Source organism: Chenopodium quinoa, unplaced genomic scaffold (genome assembly GCF_001683475.1).
Source record: "Chenopodium quinoa cultivar QQ74 unplaced genomic scaffold, ASM168347v1, whole genome shotgun sequence".
Lineage (NCBI taxonomy): Eukaryota > Viridiplantae > Streptophyta > Magnoliopsida > Caryophyllales > Amaranthaceae > Chenopodium > Chenopodium quinoa.
The window spans coordinates 461596-485326 of record NW_018743906.1 but is presented as its reverse complement, the minus strand read 5'-3'; the positions used below and the strand labels follow the sequence as shown (position 1 = coordinate 485326).

Genomic DNA, 23731 nt, shown 5'->3' with positions numbered 1-23731 from the left:
ATGGAGGTGGTTGTCGGATTTTGGGTCGGTTTGGGGTAGAGGTGGGTGTCCGAAAACAGGAGGGGGGTAATGTCGGGCGACGGTGGGGGAGTTCAGGTGTTTACCGGCCGAGGGTGGGGGATTTCGTGAGTCGCCGGTGGGGGCCTAGCCGCTGGCAAAGGGGAGAGGCTGCTGATTGGGTGGGGGAGGGGTTTGGTTTTTTTTTTTTTTAAAAAAAAACATTTTTATAATAATTTAAGTATTAAAAAAATAAAAATAAAAACTAACTAAAGTTAAGGATTTTTATTAAAATAACACTTATCAATGGTAAGCAATAATTTAGGTTTACCATTGATAATAAAAATTGAAAACGTTTACTACTTGAAAAATGAAAAAGTTGGAAATCACCAAAGAGAATTTCCCTAAAATTTATTATTAGAAAAATAATAGCTTTTGTAGTATATATTTTATATACTTTTAAGATAACTTTAACCCGTCTTACAATAAATTAACATACACCCGCCTTTTTGGAGAATTTGTACAATTGTAAATGATCTTCTACATTTATGAAAACGTATTAGTATTTAGCCTACAGGACGAACATGTTAAATTTGGCTAATTTTTGTTTATAAATTAAAGAATTGTACTATTAAGTATTTGGATTGTTCTTACAATTTTTTTAAATCTAAACATGTTAAATATAATTGCATTTTATTAGTAAAAAAAATGATACGTAAATGTATTGAAAAATTCTTTTAAAAAAACAAGGAAATAGTAAAAAATGAATTTTGGAAAGAAGTTTGAAAAAAAAAATGAACGGTAAAAAAAGTTGAGAAAATTTACCCTTTATTGCTCTCTTATATTCAATACCATTATTGTTTCTTGAAGTTTATATCGATCTTGACGGTAATATTTTTTTTTAAGCTATACTTGAATTATGTATTTGAGTTAACTAAACAAGTGGGCTCTCAATTGTTACATTTTTCATTCTTTGGGTACTCTAACCCAAATTCCGGCAACTTAACTCTCATCTAACTCACCTTTAACTATAGGTAAATAAATATTAATTAAAATTAATATAAAACAAAGGCATTACTTAAAGTAATCAATTTTCAAAAAAAAAAAAAAAAAAAGCCGTTGGAGGCTATTAAAACGAGTTCACAATAGCCGAAAAAAGCCATAAAATTATCCTTGCAAACAAAAGAAAACATAACAGTAAGCCAAAATTCAGAGCAAAAATTCTAGAAAAATCAACCCATCTTGCTCCAATTTTCCCTTCGGGTTGAAGAGCTGCAATAACAAAGTGAAGGTAGGAACATGGAATTCTGCCATTTATCAGAATAGTGTTGCAGAGTGTTAAATTTGGAAACAATATGAAATGGGCCTGGGCAACCCAAATAAGGAGGAGGAGAGTTTGGTCCACAAACAAGGGTTTGGAGCTTCCATACTAAAACCAATTGGCAATAGTAGGAGGTACTCCTCTACCTTATAAAGTGAAACCATCTCTCCTCTTTCTCCAATGTGGGACACTCATAAGTGGGTTACAATGGGTTTCAACACTTCCCCTCACTTATGAGTGTCCTTAGAACTTCAGAACTAACTGGATAAGGCCAGATCAATAATCCTCTTAGGGGCTGGACATCCTGTCGAGGTAAATCCTTATCCAGTAGCGATTAAATATCCAGTTTAGAAGAGACCCACAACCTTGGGCTCTGATACCATGTTAAAGGACCACCTCAACCAAAAGCTTAAGCTGATAGTTGAGGCCCAGGAATATGTTTTATACTCTATCACTCCCCCTCACATGAAAGGCCCTTTGGGCTTGAAATGTGGATGCAACACAGGCCCACCTATACCTGGTGCGAATTAATTCCACTTTGAAGGAGGGGAGGATGAGATTCAAACCCGTGACCTTTGTGTCACGCTGGCTCCGATACCATGTTAGAGGACCAACTCAACCAAAAGCTTAAGCTGATGGTTGACAGGCCAAACCATACTTGCTGCGAATTACAAATGCTTTAATAGATGCAATTATTTGGAATGAGTTGACATGCCTCATCCACTGGAATTGATGATTGAATGGTGGTGATGATTAACAACAAAAAAAATAATGGAACGGGACATGATCTATATAAGGAAGAAGATTCAATATCAAAGCTTTGTAATCATGCATTTTGCTATTAAGTATTGTTGGATTGAGTGTGTGGGTTGTACCTTCATAGTCTTTTAATAGTTTCATTTTGATGTAGTTGTTGCATAATTAGGGGTATGCCTTTGAGCTTGAGCTTGTATTTGGTGTTGCATTGAACATGTACTGATTTAAGAAACTTAAATGAATAAATAATCAAATTTTAAAGCTTATATGAGTTATACATACCCCTGAATGTGTTTCAAATCCATTTGGGTAGGTATAAACACCAATACCGCCCCATTTATGCATAGGCACATAAGCTTGTGATTCTTGCGTTGGGACATGTTGTCTTGGTGTTGAGGAACTTCCTAGTGCAATTTGACTTTGCTGAGTTTCTGTTTGTGTCCTCCTCTGGTTAGGCTACTTTGGTGGCTTGATACAGATAATTTTTTTATGTCCGAGTCCTCCACAGTTGCTGCATTTGTGAACCAAAACCTTTTTACCCAACCTAATACCCCCACTTTCACCCATATATGGCCTTCTCTTAGTGGTAGTTCTGTGGTTTACTTTTTTCAACACAGTGGTATGATTGGTAATTGTGATGTTTGTGACCATTCATCTAAGCCATTCAGGGGCTCTATGGGGTCATTGGAAAGCCTTTACGTAAGTTTCCTTGGTGAATCAGTGGGAAACATAGAGCTCAAGTTGCTCCATAGCTTTCCAAATAGCTGTGACTGCATGGTGACAAGGAACACCACTCCATAGCTTTCCAAATCCATTTCTGATTGCATCAATCAAAACAAATTCTTTCAAACATAACAAGCCTCATCTTGAACTTCACTTTATTCGATTTTTCTTAAGATTTCAGCTACATACCTAAGCAACAGAGAGTATTTCTCCTCATACTCTTCTATAATTAGTTGTTGAGCTTTCCTTCTAGCTTTAAGAGCTAGCCACAAACTGATTTTCAGATCACACCCCACTTTGTACATATAGTGTCAATTATTTCTTGACATTTCAAATAAGGATTCACCATGAACTTGGATTGATATGTCTTTGCAACCCAAGAAGCCCTTATTTTCTTCACCTTTGGTTTCCTACCACATATATGCTTTGCAAGTAAGGTTCTCACAACCATAGTGTCATTTTCATGTTGCATTGATGCCTAATTGTACCATGGGCAACCTTTGTCAAATGCCTTAGCTTACACTTTTCACCCTTCCTATTTCTTACATTTCTTGTATAAACTACATCCCTCCCTTGACTCACATAGTAATTAGTGCTAGCATTTCTAAACTCTTTAATATCTTTAAACTACTGCCAAGGGGAAAATGGCTACCATCATCATTTCTGACATTGACATTTAGGATATTCCTAGAGTGTCTTACAACCTTCTTTTTTTTTTACCTTAGGAGGTGTGGCTATGAGATTGCCACGATGCTCCTAATCTGAATAGGCAGGGCTACCAGGATAGTCCTCATCACTTTCACTTCCAGTGTTTTCTTCGCCTCAACACTGATCAGCTACCCTATCCTTAAGTCTAATGATGGATTTTGTTTCAACTTCAAGTTATTTCTCTACTTTTTAGCTACTTTTAATCTGTTCCCTAGAATTCACCGCCTCAATATTCTCATTATCACTCCCTTCATCATCATAATAAATCTCATCCACAACACCTATAGGTTCTCTAGGTTCTGTTACTTGGTTTTTACCTCCCACCACAGGGTTGGCTCTACCACCTAATAATGAGATGAATGTGCCCCTCCCATTAAGTTCATCCTCATTGTCTTCCTCATGTTCAACAAACACATCCATAACTCTATAAATGTGTAACAAGCTTAGAAACTTAACAAATGTGGCATCATCATAGCTTAAGAACCTCACTCCCACATCTACCCTCTTTAATGGATCACAATAGTGTAACTTACTAATGTATTCATACCCAAGAAAATCAATCATTTTCTTAAAATATGTGACATTCAAATCAGCAGGTAGTTCATCAAAGATCTTAGTGGTCCCACCAACATAAATAAGGGTTGGAGTTTCTTCCTATGACCCACCATAGTAAACAATAACAGACTTAGGAATGTCTTCCATCTACATTAATGTGCATGTAATTAACAAAAAGTAACCAAGATTGAGCTTTAAACTAGTAAACACATATATAAATAGAAAATGTCATCATTTCATTACTTGTCAAATGTTTACAATTAGATAATAATGTGATGACAAAGTGATATACCCAAAAGCACAATGTCATGATTGTCATCTAACACATTGACATACAATCAAAAGTCACCTAAATACAATCAAATGTGACCTAAATATATGTTATCTGTAGACACCTAAAAATGTCTCCCCAAAACCAAACCCGATGATGAACAACCTTTCGCTGCCACTATTGGTCGGGTTCAGTATTTAATCCCGAGAGTGCTTAAAAAATTGTATTTGATTAAATTCGTATTTTTGAATAGTCCATGGATTAGTCTTGATGTTTGGTAAAAGCATAGTTTTAATTTCAGCCCAAACTTATTAGCCCAAACCTTTTTTTATTTTATTGTTTTTTTATTTATTTTTGGCCCAAACCTTTTATTTATTTTATTTACTTATTTTCTTATTTTAGCCCAAATAATAATAAAATTAGAAAAGGCCCGAAATTATTAATCAACACTTAAAATGCTGAACGAAATTAGGGTTAAAAATGTATTTAGACGGAAAAGCGGACTGAAAATTCCCGCGCCACGGCAGGAGCGCACCGTGTCACAGGAATCTTTCCCGTCTGACGGTGGGATTTCCCGTGACACGGGAATTTCGGTGTCCTTTCCGCGTAAACCCTTAACGCATTCCCCCCCCCCCCCGTTCACTAAATATTTCCCGCGTCACACAAAATGTGCAGCGTGTCACGGGAATGTTTCCCGTATGACGGTGGGATTTCCCGTGTCACGGTACACAGTGCCGTGTCGCGGGAATGTTTTTTTAGGGTTTTTATCATTTTAGGGTTCCGTGTGTTCCCTCAACACATTTTCTCTATAAATACCCCCTCATTTCTGATGTACGGGGCATCAATTAATTCTCTAATTTTTTCTCTCTTCTATGCTTTAGCCTAAACACTAGCCTACTGTAGGGAATAATTTCAAGCCTTTAAATAATCCCACTAGCTCGAACCCCACTATGATCATACAGTAAAGTACGGTGGCGTCCAAAAGGGAAGAAGATAGAGCAAAAGAGTCGCCAACAAGTTTTTAAGGAACTTGTAAACCGTTCATAGGATGAAGGTTACACCCCTTAACGATCCAAGAGATCGTCAACTCCATAAGGTCATGAACCAAATAAGGGTTCGGGGATGAAGGTACAAATCCAACCTAAAAGAGATTGAACCTGCCCTAATAACAGGCCTCTACTTTATTCTGCTCGTATTCATGTGCGGTTTCCGATTAACATACAATCAATAGGATTAACCCTAAACCTGTTTAAACTATGTTGGTTGAATTTAATGCACAAATAAACTATTATTGGCGATCACTTGAATTATAATCACAATTAACCCTAAACAAGATTATTAATTATCTTATTAAGCGTGATTGCAAATACAAATTCCCTTTAAGCATGCAATAAAGGTGATCAAGCAATAAAATAAATATCAAGCAACATAATAAATAATCAACATCATTAATAACAATAATATCAATCATAATCATGTTCATCATAATCATGTTAAAACATAGCAAGATCCTAGGCATGATACTAACAAGATTAATAACAAACCCTAACATGTCACTAAGCAATAAAAATCAAATCTTTAACCCTAACATGATACTAACATGAATAAATATTAGGAAGAATATAGGAAGCATCGTACTTTTAATCATACTTGATATTAAAGTTACCCTAGACATGATACTAGGAATATCATAATAACGATATAAACATGATATCTACATCATAATATCAATTAAAGTACTTACTTGGATGCCTCGTACCTCTTTCTAATAACAAAATACACACGTTAGTAACTTCAAGGAAAAATAATAATCAAAACAATTAAATTAAATAATTGAAAGAGAGATTTGGGACCAAACCCTCAGAAATTAAAACCTTTCACGTCTAGGGCGAATGCAACTTCGAATATGGCTAGGTGTTTCTAGATCTTGTGAATGCAGAATTTTGTATGAAAAAGTAAAGTTTAGAAAAGAATACTAAAGAATTAATATTATTGAGAATTGATGAAAGAAAGATGATGAATGAATGAATTGCGAAGAATTAGATGAATGATAATTGGTGAATGATGAAGATAGTTGATGAAGACTTAAGAATAAGGAGAATTGGTGAATGTTGGTGATTGAAAAAGGGGATATATGACCTCTATTTATAGGAAAAAAGAGGGTCGAAGAATTAAGAAAAGAATCCAAATTCGAATCGAAATAAAACTCGTAGACAGCAGTTTTTGCGGATTTTGTTTTTATCATATCTTTTGATCCAGGAATCGGAATAAGATGAATAAGATGTCGTTGGAAAGATCTTGAATTCTAATTTCTAACACAATTAGAATCAGATTAAAATATGCTGTAGAATAAAAGATATGAACGAAATAGTGAAACAGTGTCAGTTTTGGATAGAGTTTGATATCTTATTCATATCTTTTCCGTTATAGCTCGGAATTATTATTATAATATATCAGTGGAAAGATAATTTCAAGATCTATCCAACCATATAAAATTTGGATAAAAAATATGAGGCAAGAAAATAATATCTGACCGTCTTTGAACATGTTTAAATCCGAATAGAATTAGGACTTTAAAAAAGGAAAGTTTTATAAAAAAGGAAAGTTTATATTTAAATCAAATTCCATAATCTTATCTTTTCAAAAAAGGATAATTAAGATATTTTAGAAACTTATAGAAGATTCTAATCAATCCTAATTAGTTTAGGAATAGGATTAAACCTTTGGACCCTCCTCATGATCATCGGGTCGTAGGTAAAATCCGGTTTGGGTCCATTTTAGTATTTTGGCCATAACTTCCTCATTATCCATCGGAATTGGGCTTATAATATATCGTTGGACCCTTATCATGGACCAAACTAAACTGGAATGGACGTTTTCATAAAATAGAGTGGGTTTTCGAAAACAGAAAGAAAGAATTTTAACAAAAACTAACCGCAACACTAGACTTTTCACACTTTCACCTCATTCGATTATGGTTCGACGTGAAAGATATTCATCACTGGGTTTGGTTTTGGGGAGACACAAATGGGTGTCTACACCTACCCTTCTTATTTCAAAATTCCTTCTTCAAGTACTCCAAGGAGTCCATACTTTACTCGTTGTTCTGTCCTTAAGCCAAGGCGTGACAGGTAGAACTGTTTGAGGGTTTGGCCCCAAATCAATTATATTTAATTTAATTATTGTTTTATTATTATTTCCTTGAAGTTACTAACTCGTTTAATATTTTGTAGTTGCAAACAAACAGAATCAAAGCAAGAATTATGTTCCTTTTATTTCTATTATTTTTCTAACGATTTTGTATTGTTAGAATTATTGTTAAATTGCTTCCAATATTAATGTTTATTCTATTATTTTTTATTGATCACCATATTGCATGTTTAAAGGGAATATGTAATTGAAAATCACGCCTGATAAGATAATTTGGACAACCGGTTTAGGTTCCTTTTTAATCTTGTTATTAATTCAAGTGGTCACGATATTTTAGAATTATATATTGCATTAATATTCAACCAATTTAGCTTAATAATAGTTTGAAGCGAATTGAATATTTTGTTTGTATGCCTTTGAGATCCAAGGAATCACTTTTCACTATAAGAATCGAGTAGAGGCCAATACGGGCGAATGTGACTCCATGACTCACTTCGTACCATCATCCCCGATCCTCCTTTCGTGCACCCGAACCATATGGAGTTAGTAATCTCATGGATTATGAATGGGGTGTAACCTTCACGGGTTAATCGTTGTTGCCTATCGTTGTCCCTTTATTCGTGGTTGCCTTAAATGATCCGTGAACGGTTTACAAGTTCCTTAAAAACTTGTTGGCGGCTCCCTACTTTCCTTGTCCCTAATCGTATTATGTCAATTCTCACTTCCTATGAGTGCCAAACATATTCACAACATGCTTTAACGTAGGCGCACTTCGAACGACGCCTACAATTTGGCGACTCCACTGGGGAGGATTCTTGGTTATTTATCGATTCGAGTGATCGGTATTTAATTAAGATGAGTGGATAAGACTTGAAAGATTCTTGAAAAATATTCCTGTGATTAATTTGGCATTTTTGCATATGCATAGACGTTTTAACGTCGCATTTAGGTCTGTCCCGTAGGAGAAATTGAATAACTTGATTACGTACGAAGGGAAACGGGGTACCAGTCAGATTTTCTGACTGCCGTGTCACGGCAGAATCTGCCGTGTCACTGTATAGTGCACCGTTTGACGGTGTGCCATACCGTGGCACGGGAATTTTTGCCGTGTCACGGCAGTCCTAAAATCAGTCCGGTGACTTATTTTCTCTTCTCACAGTCAACTTCCTTCGATTTTTCTGAAAAAACGTGTGTGTTCTACATGCGTCTTAGCCCTGGGGGATTTAAGCTCTATCAACCCAAAAACGCTCATGGCAATAAGGGTTCATCCGAGTTATTAAATCCACCCAAACCATGGAGTCGAGTTCTATTTCATCACGAACACGCGGAGCCGCCCGTTGGCATACATCCTCAAGGGAGGCTACCTTGCTAACGCGCCCAAACTCTTAACTATGGTACCCTATTGACACCAAATAAACTTGACCATAGTCGAACATAGAACTTGACCTTAGGTTGCGAACTATTCTTTGCATTATTGTGCCTACGTGTTTTATGTTTGGTCGTTTTGATCCTAACCTTAACGATCTTTCTTTGTCTATGGTGGATTATTTTATGACTAACGATTGCCAATGGACCGTACTCACTTAGTAATTAGCAAAAAAAAAAAAAAAAAAGGGAAGGGTTGCCGCGACACGGGGCTGTCCACCGTGGCGCGGTGGACCTGCAGTAAAAAAAATAAAAAAAAAGTCTGCCGCGCCACGGGAAACTCTATCGTGTCACGGAAAATTTCCACCGTGACACGGTGGATTTCCAAAAAAAAAAAAATCTCGTGCCACGTCAGCATCCACCGTGGCACAGGAATATTTACCACGCCACGGGAAACTCTACCGTGTCACGACAAATTTCTACCGTGACACAGTGAATTTCCAAAAAAAAATAAAAAATAAAATGCCGCGCCACGGTAACTCTACCGTGTCACGGCAAATTTCCACCGTGACACGATGGATTTCCAAAAAAAAAAGTGCCACGTCAGCATCCACCATGGCACGGGAATGTTTACCATGGCACGGGAAAGTTCACCGTGGCACGGTGGATTTTCCAAAAAAAAAAAAAAAACACCGCGTCAGTCAAGCCTTCCGTGTTAATTTGGTCCTCGCGTCAATCATTTTGGTTATTGTTCACATGTCTAGCTATACGATCATACCACGAGTCTTATAACATCACTTAGTCATTCACGAGTCAAGTATAGTCCACACACTTTCTTTATGTTCCGACTCGAGTCGTGCACCAGGTCGTTTATGATCGTATATTAGGTTCATGCACCCTTTTTTCGTCATCATAAAAAAATGAGTGGAGTTTTCTCACTTTTCAAATGTATATTTTTTTTCCTTCCTTTCCTATCTTGAGAAATGAGTCAAACAATTAAATGAATTATTTTATTTCACAGTACTTGGTCAAGGAACAGGGATAGATTAATACGGTTCGAGTCATTACCGCAACAATCTCTCAGATCTAATAGGCGTTCAAAGAGAACTTTGCCATCTCTATTACTCATCACCTTACAATGGCCACTAAAGAAGATATTGAGAACATCAACAAATCCATCGAGGCACTGTCTTCCATGATGAAAACCCTTACCACTAGGGTCACTACCATGGAACAAACAAGGTCACTGTTTTCACCCTTGACAAACTGAAGGAACAAATGAGTAAGATTTATGAGGATTTCACTTATGTGGAACGGCCTCCCACTCCTTTGGATGTGAAGGACAGACTCCCTGAAAAGTTCTCCACTGTTGATATTCCAAAGTTCAAGCCTACTGACAATCCAATATTCCATTTGAAGGCGTTCTCTGCAACCATGAATCTTAAGGGATTGGACGTAACACTCTTCCCTACGGTGTTCCCTCTCTCCTTAGAACATGTTTGACAACAATGGTTTTATTCCTTAGATGCCAAGTATACCGCGACTTGGCAAGATGTCACCGAAAGTTTCATGAATCGTTACAAGTGTAACATTCAAACCAAAACTTCTGAACCTGAACTCTCCATTCTCAAACAGAAAGAGAATGAAGGCTTCACTGCTTACCTGAACAGGTGGAGAGAAACAGCTTCAGTCTTGGTAGATCCTCCCAAAGAAAGAGATATGGTTCGCCTCTTTATTCAAAATCTGACTCATAAATATAGGGAACATCTCAAATTTCTTCCACTGAACACTTTCAAAGCTGTATACGACATCGGCATCAATATCGAGGATGAGCTAATAAAGACTGCTGGTAGTAACAATAATAACACTTGGAAAAACAAGAAGAATGACCATCCTTCTTCTTCGTCTTCTAAGCACGAAAATACTACCAACAATATAAGCCAAGTTGATCTCAATGAAGTGTTAGCTCTTGATACTCCATTGACCAAGAAGAAAAGAACTTACACTCCTTTAGGAATGAATTATGATGCGGCCTTTGATCGCCTTTACGGTCAAGGCTTGATCACACCTATTGGGTCATTTCCAGAGCCAAAACCTGAAGAAAGGAGCGCCAAATGGAATCCCAATGCCCATTGCAAGTACCATCAAGGAAGGGGCCACACTACGGAGCAATGTTGGAATTTGAAGGACGTAATTCAAGACTTGATGGATGCAAACAAACTTCCTGTCCCTCCAGGCGGCAAGAAATAATGAACACAAGGCGCACAGCAGATCCTTTGTGCAAGATTTCATGATTTCTTTCTTTATCATTCATCTCCATTCCCCCATTCATGTCTAGCATAGGTTTTCCATTTTGAATTTTTATATGTTTCATGTGTTCCGTTCACCTTTTCCATTAATAAAATGAGCAAATTTCCTTTACATCTCGATCATAGAATTTTTCATTCATTCATTCATTCTCAAAAAAAAAAAAATCAATTGCCGAACTAAACCCAAGGTACACTAATGACTTGAGGCGCCTTTGCAACCCTGTCATTCCCTGTTACCCGTTCAATCACATTCCATTTCTTCATCAACCACTTTGAGCCTCGTCTAACGTTTGGCCTTCATTTCTTCAACCCACATTCACTTAGCCCTGGGATTGGAAGATGTGTAATTGTATAACATTTAAAAAGCAAGTAAAAAAAAAGGCACCAAAGCAACAATAAAACAATGTCTAAAGGCAAGTGTTCCAATGTCTTTGATATGAACATGTCTCAAATTGCGTCTCTCATCGAGTGCTTGGTGCCGTGCCTGAGAAACATGAATGCTAAGTGAGTGATGGACCGCATGATCTAAGATTGCCTACATTGATTCAAAAGAGTGAAAAAAAAATGTTGAAAATAAACTTGCAAAATTCAAAATTTTCAAATTCAAAATTACACATCTTGGGGGCTTTTCTCGGGTCTTGAGCCTTTTACCCCTTTCTTCCTTAAACCATCAACATAACCACATTACAACCCTTGAAAGACCTCTTTGAGGTGTACATACACTTGTGCAAAGTTCGGTTAGAGCTACGTTTGGCCTGATTCGTAACGGATACGTAGGTAACCTCACATTAAGGTGCAACCACATTCATATTCGTATCTATGCATGATCGAGTAAAAGAATATCCAATGCTTATCTCTATATCCCTAACCATTTAGAGCTAGACTTGAGGGCTTGAACCCAAATCACAGTAGCTTACCCAGCTTGAAGAGTCATCATCTTTAACTCTTCTCACATCTCTTTCCATCACCATAACCCTTGCAGCCAGCCTTAGTATCACATTCACACACTTCACTCACACATCCATATCCATATCAATCATCCTTCCCTTTAAGAGCCCTTTATCATGAAATCTTATTTCAACACTATGCATGTTTCATCATATTTAAAGACAACATTCATTAGAAGAAACATTGTATACTTGCTTAGCTTCCTGACCTGAGCAATATTCATTGTTTCATGCATCGCATAATGTGCTAAGAAACATTTATATATCAATGATTTTTAATCATACAAAGTATATCGTGCTTAGCTCCTTGACCTAAGCAACGTTCATTATGCAATAATCATTTCATCTTTATACGTGCTTAGCTTCCAGACCTAAGTAATGTTCAAGATCGTTTCTTTACACCATATATGATGCTTAGCTCCATGACCTAAGTTCATTCATCGTATCACATGATGTAATTGTCTTTAGCCTCCTGGCCTAAGGACATGCATCATGCATACATTACTTTCAAGAAAAGCAATTCAATCCATGCGATTCATTTTGTCTTGCTCAACGAGGAAGCTCAAAACTTCTTTCCTTTTTTCGCGTCTTTTCTTTTGAGGAAGTTTTTCAAAATTTTCTCATCGAGGGAAGTTCGAAAATAAAAGTTCAGTTTTCACATCTTTCTTTTTCGGGAGAAAGTCGGTACCCTCCACTCATGACAAAAATTGACGAAAATTTTTTGCTTTTGCATCTTCGTTTTCTTATGTCTGCACATACACACTCAAACTATACACACACAATCACAAGTCATACTCATGTCATGTCATGTCGTGTCAAGTCAAACTTGGTCAAGTTAGTTGGTCAAGTCAATCATAGTCTATACGAGTCCCCTGGCAAATTTTATTTTGCAGGTCTCAATTACAGCCCACGTCCGAGGACAAGCGGACCATCTACAACCCTCGTCCGGGGACAAGCGGACCATTTACATCCCACGTTCCGGGACAAGAGGACCATCTACAACCCACGTTCGCGCCAAGCGAACCAACTACAACCCACGTCTGGGGACAAGCAGACTGTTTATAGCCCACGTTCGTGCCAAGCGAACCAACTACAACCCACGTCCGGGGACAAGCAGACCGTTTACAGCCCACGTCCGGGGACAAGCGGACCATCTACAACTCACGTTCGGGGACAAGCAAACCATTTACAGCCCACGTTCAGGGACAAGCGAACCAACTACAACCCACGTCTGGGGACAAGCGGACCATCTACAGCCCACGTCCGGGGACAAGCGGACCATCTACAGCCCACATCCCACGTCTGTGGACAAGCGGACCATCTACAACCCACGTTCGGGGACAAGCAAACCATTAACAGCCCACGTTCGGGGACAAGCGAACCAACTACAACCCACGTCCGGGGACAAGCGGACCATCCACAGCCCACGTTCGGGGACAATCGAACCACCATCATTTCATGACACAAGGTTCTCGATACACAGAGACTTGCAATCTCATCATCTATCGACTTTCCTCAAGCATGGAAAGTATTATCCGGTGGATTTCTTCAAGCATAGAAAACCGCCAAATTCCTTTGTCGGCTTTCCTCAAGCATGGAAAGCATTATCGGTGGATTTCTTCAAGCATAGAAAAACGCCAAAATCATATGTCGACTTTCCTCAAGCATGGAAAGTGTCATCCGGTAGGTTTCTTCAGGCTTAGAAAGCTACCAAATTCCTTAGTCGGCTTTCCTCAGGTATGGAAACCATTTCAACAAACGTTATCCGGTGGATTCCTTCAAGCATAGGAAGCTGCCAAACTCATTTGTCACCGATACACTAGTGCCAGATACATATTCTATCCTTTTACTCTTTTATCTGTGGAATTAACATTTTTCTGCAAGTATCGGCGTATACAGAATGATTTAGGATCGCATAACGTCTTAAATCATTCTCCGTCCCTATCGACTACTTTGACTATCGTTTTCGAAATTGACGTTTCTACAAACTCAATCAAAGTGGGGGCTTCTGTAGACGCCTAAAAATGTCTCCCCAAACCAAACCCGATGATGAACAACCTTTCACCGTCACTATTGGTTGGGTTCAGTATTTAATCCCGAGAGTGCTTAAAAATTGAATTTGATTAAATTCGTATTTTTGAATAGTCCATGGATTAGTCTTGATGTTTGGTAAAAGCATATTGTTAATTTCAGCCCAAACTTATTAGCCCAAACTTTTTTTTATTTTATTGTTTTTTTTATTTATTTTTGGCCCAAACCATTTATTTATTTTATTTACTTATTTTAGCCCAAATAATAATAAAATCAGAAAAGGCCCGAAATTATCAATCAACACTTAAAATGCTGAACGAAATTAGGGTTAAAAATGTATTTAGACGGAAAAGCGGACTGAAAATTCCCGCGCCACGGCAGGAGCCCACCGTGTCACGGGAATCTTTCCCGTCTGACGGTGGGATTTCCCGTGACACGGGAAACCTGCTGTGACACGAGAATTTCCGTGTCCTTTCCGCGTAAACCCTTAACGCGTTTTCTCCCCCGTTCACTAAATATTTCCCACGTCACACAAAATGTGCACCGTGTCACGGGAATGTTTCCTGTCTGACGGTGGGATTTCCCGTATCACGGTACACAGTGCCGTGTCGCGGGAATGTTTTTTAGGGTTTTTATCGTTTTAGGGTTTCGTGTGTTCCCTTAGCACATTTTCTCTATAAATACCCCCTCATTTCTGATGTACAGGACATCAATTAATTCTCTAGTTTTTTCTCTCTTCTATGCTTTAGCCTAAACACTAGCCTACCCTTCTTATTTCAAAATTCCTTTTCCAAGTACTCCAAGGAGTCCACACTTTACTCGTGGTTCTGTCCTTAAGCCAAGGCGTGACAGGTAGAACTGTTTGAGGGTTTGGCCCCAAATCAATTCTATTTAATTTAATTATTGTTTTATTATTATTTCCTTGAAGTTACTAACTCGTTTAATATTTTGTAGTTGCAAACAAACAGAATCAAAGCAAGAATTATGTTCCTTTTATTTCTATTATTTTTCTAACGATTTTGTATTGTTAGAATTATTGTTAAATTGCTTCCAATATTAATGTTTATTCTATTATTTTTTATTGATCACCATATTGCATGTTTAAAGGGAATATGTAATTGAAAATCACGCCTGATAAGATAATTTGGACAACCGGTTTAGGTTCCTTTTTAATCTTGTTATTAATTCAAGTGGTCACGATATTTTAGAATTATATATTGCATTAATATTCAACCAATTTAGCTTAATAATAGTTTGGAGCGAATTGAATATTTTGTTTGTATGCCTTTGAGATCCAAGGAATCACTTTTCACTATAAGAATCGAGTAGAGGTCAATACGGGCGAATGTGACTCCATGACTCACTTCGTACCATCATCCCCGATCCTCCTTTTGTGGTTCCGAACCATATGGAGTTAGTAATCTCATGGATTATGAATGGGGTGTAACTTCACGGGTCAATCGTTGTTGCCTATCGTTGTCCCTTTATTCGTGGTTGCCTTAAATGATCCGTGAACGTTTTACAAGTTCCTTAAAAACTTGTTGGCGGCTCCCTACTTTCCTTGTCCCTAATCGTATTATGTCAATTCCCACTTCCTATGAGTGCCAAGCATATTCACAACATGCTTTAACGTAGGCGCACTTCGAACGACGTCTACAAGATTCTAAACACATCAATTCCTAAAGCCTATTTTCGGACAAAAAAATCTAAATAGGCTCCCTAACACATATACAAAATAAATCTCTCATCCTTCAAATAACTACAACTTCAGGGGATTATCCAATCCTACTTACACCCTAGGACATAATCAACCTATCTTAATCACCATGTTAACACATTATAAAATACTTCATCATTGTTTTCCCACACCTTCCTCCAGTGGCTACAAGTTTGTTGCTGTCCAATTTGGGGAAGACATGCACCAACACAATGTCATCCATAAAGAGCGCTAGATGAGCACTCTGAAGACTAGAACAAGGGAGTGCATGTGCTTCAATATTAACAGTTTGAATTTCTGCTCCGTTCTCAGTCATTTTTGCCTAAACATGTTAAACTAACCATAATCTAAAGTTAGAGACTTCAAAGTGACAAAAAAACAACCAAACTTACAACATTAACCCATAAAATTTTTGAGGAACCCATCCCCTTTTTTGCAATGCAAAACTTCAATTTTTTTAAATCAAACCCTAGTGCAAATTGTTCACCAAAAACCCACAATCTAACAACACCAATCACAAATAGCAGAAGAATACTATATTATAAGCACAAATTCAACGAAAATACAACAAAAATTCACCAATGTTATGTCGCTTTCATCCCAAAAAATATAAACCCAAAGTCGTAATGTAGAGCAGTATTTCAAACACCGTAAAAAATCGAAAAAGGAGGGAAAACAAAAAGATTACTGTAGAATCATATATACATACCTCAATTGTTGGCTACGTGTAATTCTGGTCTTTTTCTCCAAATTTGGCTAGAATCCAAAGCATTTTTCCTCACCAAACCTCGCTGACAAATATCCAGAAGAGGAAAAGAATGAACAGGGGAGGAAAAAGGTGATGCCACGCTTTTTTGTGGTCCACACAACTTCTTGCGTGGGTATTTGTGCTGAGGTGGACAGTTAATTTAACCCAAGGTACTTAATTGTTAACTCAAGGTACTCAATTGTTTTAATTTTAATTTGTATATTTTATTTTTTTGGTTGGAAAATGGGTTTGAAAACCCAGACGGTGAAAAAAAAAATGGAGTACTCTAACGGTGAAAATTTTAACAATTAAGGGCCCATCTGGATATTAACTCTATAAATTTAGGGTTAAAAAGAGAAATAGTTAGAAAGGAAAGATAGAGAAAGAGTAAAAAAAAAAAAAAAAAAAAAAAAAGAAAGAAAGAAAGAAGATAAGTGTCCTATAAACTTCCAATTTTAAAATAGTAGTATAAGATGCAAGCCCTCAATTAACAAATGAACCTTTAAATGAGGAAAAAAAAACTAACCTTTGATGTAGAAATGGCAAACGGTCATTCGAGTCGGGTACGGGTTGGGTCGGTTCGGATCGGGTCATTTGGGTTTCCTGTCAATGGTAATTCAGATCAGGTTGGGTATCGGGTCAACCCTTCGGGTCGAGTTTGGGTCGGGTCAGTTTTCAGGTCCAATTATCGAGTCAAGTTATGGTCGGGTGAAATTCGTGTCAGGTTGAAATCGTGTCGGGTCTATTCGGGTTAGGTTAATTTTCGTCTATGTCAATGTAGAAATTTGACCAATAATATATTATAATTACCAATAAGTATAAAGTATAACAACTGAATATTAACAGTACTAATATATTCATTAGACAATTCCAACAGTACTATATATAAAAGACGGTATTGTTTCATATGTATGATCACTATCTTTGATTAATTGGTTAAAAAATCAAATTAGATAAAGTGAATAGTGGAAAAAAAATTTAATGTAACACTTAAAATAAGAAGCTAAGAGTAATAGTAATAATAACAATAACAATAACAAAAACTAATGTTGCTAGTCAAATAGAATTCTTTATGAATTACGAGTAATAAATTATAAGCACATTTTAACAATATTATACACACAATACTATACTGTTTAATTTAAACTATTTTCGATAAGTGTTTATTCGGGTAAAGTAATTAAGCCCTAAAGCAGATAGATCATTTTGAGTATTTGTTAATTTTGGGTCATGTAATTTCGGATATAGTTTGGGTCACTTCGGGTTTTGGGTCTGTTCGGGTCAATCAATTCAGGTTAAAATCGGGTCGAGTCACTTCGGGTCGGGGACACTTCGAGTATCGGGTCAATTTCGGGTCGGGTTAATTCGTGTCGGGTCAATTCGGGTATCGGGTCAACTCCACTTCGGGTCGGGGTTGGGTCCAATCAGCTTTGTGTTCGGGTTAATTTCGGGTTTACGTTTTCAGGTCACAGGTCGAGTCAGGATTGTTAGCTCTACTTTGTGTAGCAGAGGGTAAGGGGTCGGTTCTTTTTTCCCAATGTAATTGCTTTCTATGATTTTTTTTTTGTGAGACCAATGATACTTGGCGTTCCAACTTTTCGCTAAGTGTCTCGCCACGTTGGATAAATTTAAATAGACATTGAATTATAATTTTATTAAAAAAAATTAGGTTATAATTCTAAAAAATTTATCATAAAAATTTATTTTTTATATCGTAATTTTAGCATGTTATAACTTAAAATGTTAAAACGTAAAATATTCATTTATAATATATACAAATCGGTTAAAATAACATACTTCACAATCCAATAGAATTTTAATACTACTATGTAGACCTGTCATTAGGATCGGGTCATGAATTATCTCGCATTGGGTCACTTTAGGTTACGAGTCAAAAAATGTTCAACCCTTGCCCAAAGTTTTAGGCTCGGGTCAACCCAACGGGTTTTGAACATTTATTTCAATTAATTTATTTTTTTGGTAATTTTTTTTATATTTTTTTAATGTACTAAATTCAATCGAACATTTCCACTGACATTATTATTAGTCATTACATGTCTGTCAGATAGCAAATCGTCACAAAAACATAATAATTCTTAACTTATTTTGTATTTTAAAATTTGACATATAGAATAAAAATTTATTTTAAAATTCAATAAACAACCCGGGCATCGCACGGGCACAAAAATAGTTTATATAAAAAAAGGGCGCGTTCGACAAATATAGCTATGAAGGTAGGTAATTAAGGTATGATTGTTCGATAAAGTAACGGTTGATTAGCTATAACATAGATTAATAAATATTTTTTCTTAAAGCTGTAGATTAAATTTTCAAAAGCTAATATTTAAAAGCTACCTGATCTTCAAAAGCTAATTGTTTTTTATTTTTATTTTATTTTTTTTAATTTTTTAAAAGTTACCTCTACAACTCAACATTACTTCAACCATTATATTGACAACTTTTCAAATTATTTTTATTAAATAACCACTAAAAGCAACTGCGGAACATGCTCAAAGACAAGTTGATCATTTACCCAATGCAATTGTGACTATTGGTTAGCTTTAGCTTTTACGAAGTATAATTTTGTATGTATGGAATTATTGCGTGTAATAGGTAACTAATTTCCGTTAAAATGGGAGAAGAAATTATAATGTAATAATGTTGGTATTTATGATTCAAAACGATATTTGGTTTACCTAATTTATCTCATGTTACGAAATTTGCCTTTAATAGAAGCCCATTAAGTTAATGTATGAACTAAGGCAATACACAACTTCTGTAAGTAGCTTCCATTTGATGAAATGATCCTAGAGCCCTATGGATTGCTTAAAAAGGATAGAATTGTGAAGATCAATTACATTTATATTTATTTAATTAGAACAATAGTATATATATGTGAGGTAAAATCTTGTATGAAGCAATATAAAATAATAATCAATCTTTATTTTGTGATTCAACAAAATTTCAAATTTCAAGGGATGACTCCTTACTATTTACAGGAATTTTCTTATGCTCATTTAAAGTTCTTAGTAAATCTGCCAACCTATAAGTGTTAAATAATGAGAAAGTGTCATAAGACATACTCCCTCCGTTCCCAAAACTTCGACCCTTTTATCTTAATTTTAGTCCCAAAATGATCGACTTATTTGCATTAAAATATCTACCAATTTACAACAATATTTGTGCAAAATTAGCTTCCCTATATAAAATTTTGTTTTTCATGTAATATTTTTAATACTTTATCTCTCAACTTTTTAACAAACCCCGTGTAATTTTATCTTTCCTATATGTTTTTTTTTTTAAAAATTTAAGTTTCTTAATAACCGCGAAATCAACCCAAAATGGTCAAAGTTTTGGGGATGAAGGGAGTAGAATACTATAGACAAATAAGATGCTTTTATTGTTGATGAACCACACCTAATGTATGCAAATTAAATCGAGTGTCTTAATTTTATGTACAGACATATAGTTCAATACAATATGCATGTCTTGCGTGCCGTGCAAATGTTCAAGCTTGCTTGAAACTAAAAGTGATCAATAATCCCTTTAATCTTTGTGCTTGCTTGTTTCATTGCAAGAGCGTTCATGTGATTCACAAAATCACAACCCAAAATTTTCTTATTGATTAACAAACAATACAGATTCATTTACGTCGAACCATGTTATGCGTATTAATCCTTTTATTTTTGAATACACATCAGAATGGATACAATATTTTCCCCTTTTGAGGAAGATACGTAACAAACATTTGGACAAACTAACACTAATATACGTTGTTTTTTTTTTTTTGTGTTTAGGAGCCACAAGGGCGGGGGTGAGAATCGATCCCAAGATATCCTGAAATTGGGAGAGAAGCTCTAACCACTTGAGCTCTAACCAACTAACACTAATATACTCCAATTATACTATGATTGAATTGTATATGACACACCAAAATATCTTTGAATTTGATAAGAAATTTCATTCCCTGAAACCAAACTCTACATTATTGACTTATTGTTTGATATAAAGGCTCTCACTCTATTGTAGATGGATACGATATTGACTTGGTATTATGCAACAGTTTGGTTAGAAAAAATTGTGTTTACATTTACCAAAGTCAGGATTTTCATTAATAAAATTCCACAACTATCCCATAAAACTGTATGAAGTAAGATACAACTGCATTAAAAACTTGAATTTAACATTTTCAGAAGACTTGAAGAAATTAGATTTGTAAGCTACAACAAACTTTAACCCTGCATAGTCAAAATATAGCTCACCTGAAAAAAACTTCAAGAGTTTCACAAGAAAACTTGCGTCGAAAAATCGATGTTTAAACAAGTAAAACTGGCTTACTAACTTCAGAAACCTAGAAAAAGTAGACAAACAGCCAAAGTTGGTGAGTTTGCTCATCTTCTTTTTATTATTCTATCTATTCAACTCTCTTAGACTGCATTCTTCTGTGATTACTCTACTACCTTCTTCCTTAAACAATTTTCTCTCTTTCTTCTACCATCTATGGAGCTCCCAGTTAAGGCACCGGATTCAGGAGGCCGGAGGACAACATCGTACAGAATTGAGACTGAAAGCCTTTCATACAAACTCCACAACTCCTCAAATTATAACTTTGGTTGGTTTTCTAATAAGAAGGATAAGGAAACATCGTCGAGGCTAATTTTGCAGGATGTAAATTTTGAAGCGAATCCAGGGGAGGTCACAGCAATAGCGGGGCCAAGTGGTGCAGGGAAAACTACACTGCTAGAAATCCTTGCAGCAAAAATCCCACCAAGCAAGATACATGCAGGAAAAGTACTTATCAACAGCTGCCCTTTAGAACCTAAATCCTTTCGGAGGTTATCAGGGCATGTTACACAAGAAGATGCATTATTTCCGCTTCTTACTGTTGAGGAAACACTCATCTATAGTGCCCTTCTAAGGTTACCAGGAGAAAGAAAAGGAGCTGCTCAGAGGGTAAGAAAGTTGATGAATGAGCTGGGGCTGGATCAAGTAGCGCAATCAAGGATTTGTGGCAGTCCAGATCATGGGATTTCTGGAGGGGAGAAACGCAGGGTATCTATAGGAGTTGAGCTAGTTCATGACCCTTCTGTTTTGCTTATAGATGAGCCAACTTCAGGTTTGGATTCAGTTTCAGCCCTAAATATCATGTCAATGCTTAAAACTTTGGCAATCAGACAAGGCAAGACAATAGTAATAACCATTCACCAGCCTGGTTCTCGAATCCTAGAGTTGCTTGATCGAGTTGTTCTGCTGTCAGATGGCATCCTTGTCCACAATGGTCCACTAAGCCTTCTTGACAGGAAGCTTCGAGCAGTGGGCCATCACATCCCTCCACATGTCAATGCACTTGAGTTTTCTATTGATGTTTTGAGCACCTTGGCTGTGGGGATACAGTCGTCAACTGAAATGAGAAGAGCTAGAGAAGCTGATGAGAGGCCAAAGGCAAGAAGTCTGAATCCTATATCCTGCACAGGGAAGAGTTCATCTTACCCAAATTCTCGATATCGAGAAGTTCAAATCCTTGGGGAAAGATTTTGCAAGAACATATTCAGAACAAAGCAACTTTTTGCAGGAAGAATTATACAAGCAGTTGCAGCTAGTATTGTACTTGGAACACTTTACTTGAAGAAGGAAGATAGTGAAGGGGACCTAGAGTTACAAACCCGACTAGGGCTCTTCGCATTTACCCTTACTTTCTTGCTTTCTTCTACAACCGAAGGCTTGCCAATATTCTTGCAAGAGAGGAGAATTCTAATGAGAGAAACATCCAGAGGGGCCTACAGAGTTTGTTCCTATGTTTTAGCAAACACCCTTGTTTTTCTTCCTTTTCTGCTCACAGTAAGTCTACTCTACGCTACACCGGTGTATTGGCTAGCTGGTCTACGAGGAGATTTGGGAGCTTTTTTGTACTTCTCTCTTGTGGTGTGGATGGTGGTGCTGATGTCAAACTCATTCGTTGCTTGTTTCAGTGCGCTGGTCCCAAACTTCATCATGGGAACATCAGTTATAGCAGGACTGATGGGGTCATTTTTTCTCTTCTCAGGATACTTTATCGACAAAGATAGGATACCCAAGTATTGGACATTCATGCATTATCTGAGCCTGTTCAAGTATCCATTTGAGTGTTTCCTGATCAACGAATATGGAGGTGAGCGAGGGAAGACAAGATGCCTACAGAAAGATTTAACCGGATGTAGCTTGTATGGAGACGGGTTCTTAAGACAGCAAGGTCTGCAAGAATCACAGAGGTGGACTTATCTGGCTGTAATGTTGGGTTTCATATTTGGCTACAGAATACTATCTTTTCTGATTCTATGGTACAGATGCCACAGGGGTAGAGATTAGAAACTAGTACATGAATAGAAAAGTAAGAAAAAGTTTATTTTTCATAGATTAACTGCTGTTATTTCTTATTATTGTTTTTCTCAATCTTTCTCACATTCCTTAAAAATCATGTTCTTTTTCAAAGGATGAGCAATAAAATTACCTAACAATCAATTCCATTTGTAGCTTCAATTAACAAGAAATAGTCCGTCTTCTATATATCTTAAGTCTGATTACTTTCTGAAGGTTTCTAAGATCCTTAAATCATACATTTGGAAATACATCCTCCAAACACCCTACCACAATCATCACGGAAATAGGAAGAGGATGCGTGTAACAAGTAACATGCGGCTTCCTTCAGATCTATACAGTATAGACTACAGATTCAGAAGCAGAATGATGATTAAAACTGGGGCTAAGAAGCACAAAGCTTTTAGTGGACTAATTCATCAAACACCTACGAAAACTTTGATAGCTGGGACAATCAATTCGAAACATACCAAAATAGAAACATGAATGATTCCAGAAAAACAGAGATAGTAACATAGATTATCATACAAATTCTAGAGGAAGAAAGATCGCTTTGGATATACAAACTGCCAAGTTAACCATTAAGTACTAGAAATCCAAAAACTAATCAGAAAAACAGTCATTATACAGTTAGATGGAGTTACAATTCCAAAACAGATCTTTCTCCTCAGGTTCATCAATTTTCTTCATTTGCAAGTTGGCACACAGATTAACAGTAATAATAATATGAAATATAAAAAGTAATTTGGAAGTTAAATGGAATGAGATATAAGAGAAAG

General features: G+C 36.6%; 1 protein-coding gene across 1 annotated transcript; it reads left to right on the top strand.

Moving 5' to 3' along the window:
• Nucleotides 1-20824: 20824 nt before the first annotated feature.
• LOC110686913 (ABC transporter G family member 10-like) lies at nt 20825-23164 on the top strand. Its single transcript, XM_021863527.1, has one exon. The coding sequence runs from the start codon at nt 21099-21101 to the stop codon at nt 22941-22943; it is 1845 nt and encodes a 614-aa protein (XP_021719219.1). The 5' UTR covers nt 20825-21098; the 3' UTR covers nt 22944-23164.
• Nucleotides 23165-23731: the final 567 nt, after the last annotated feature.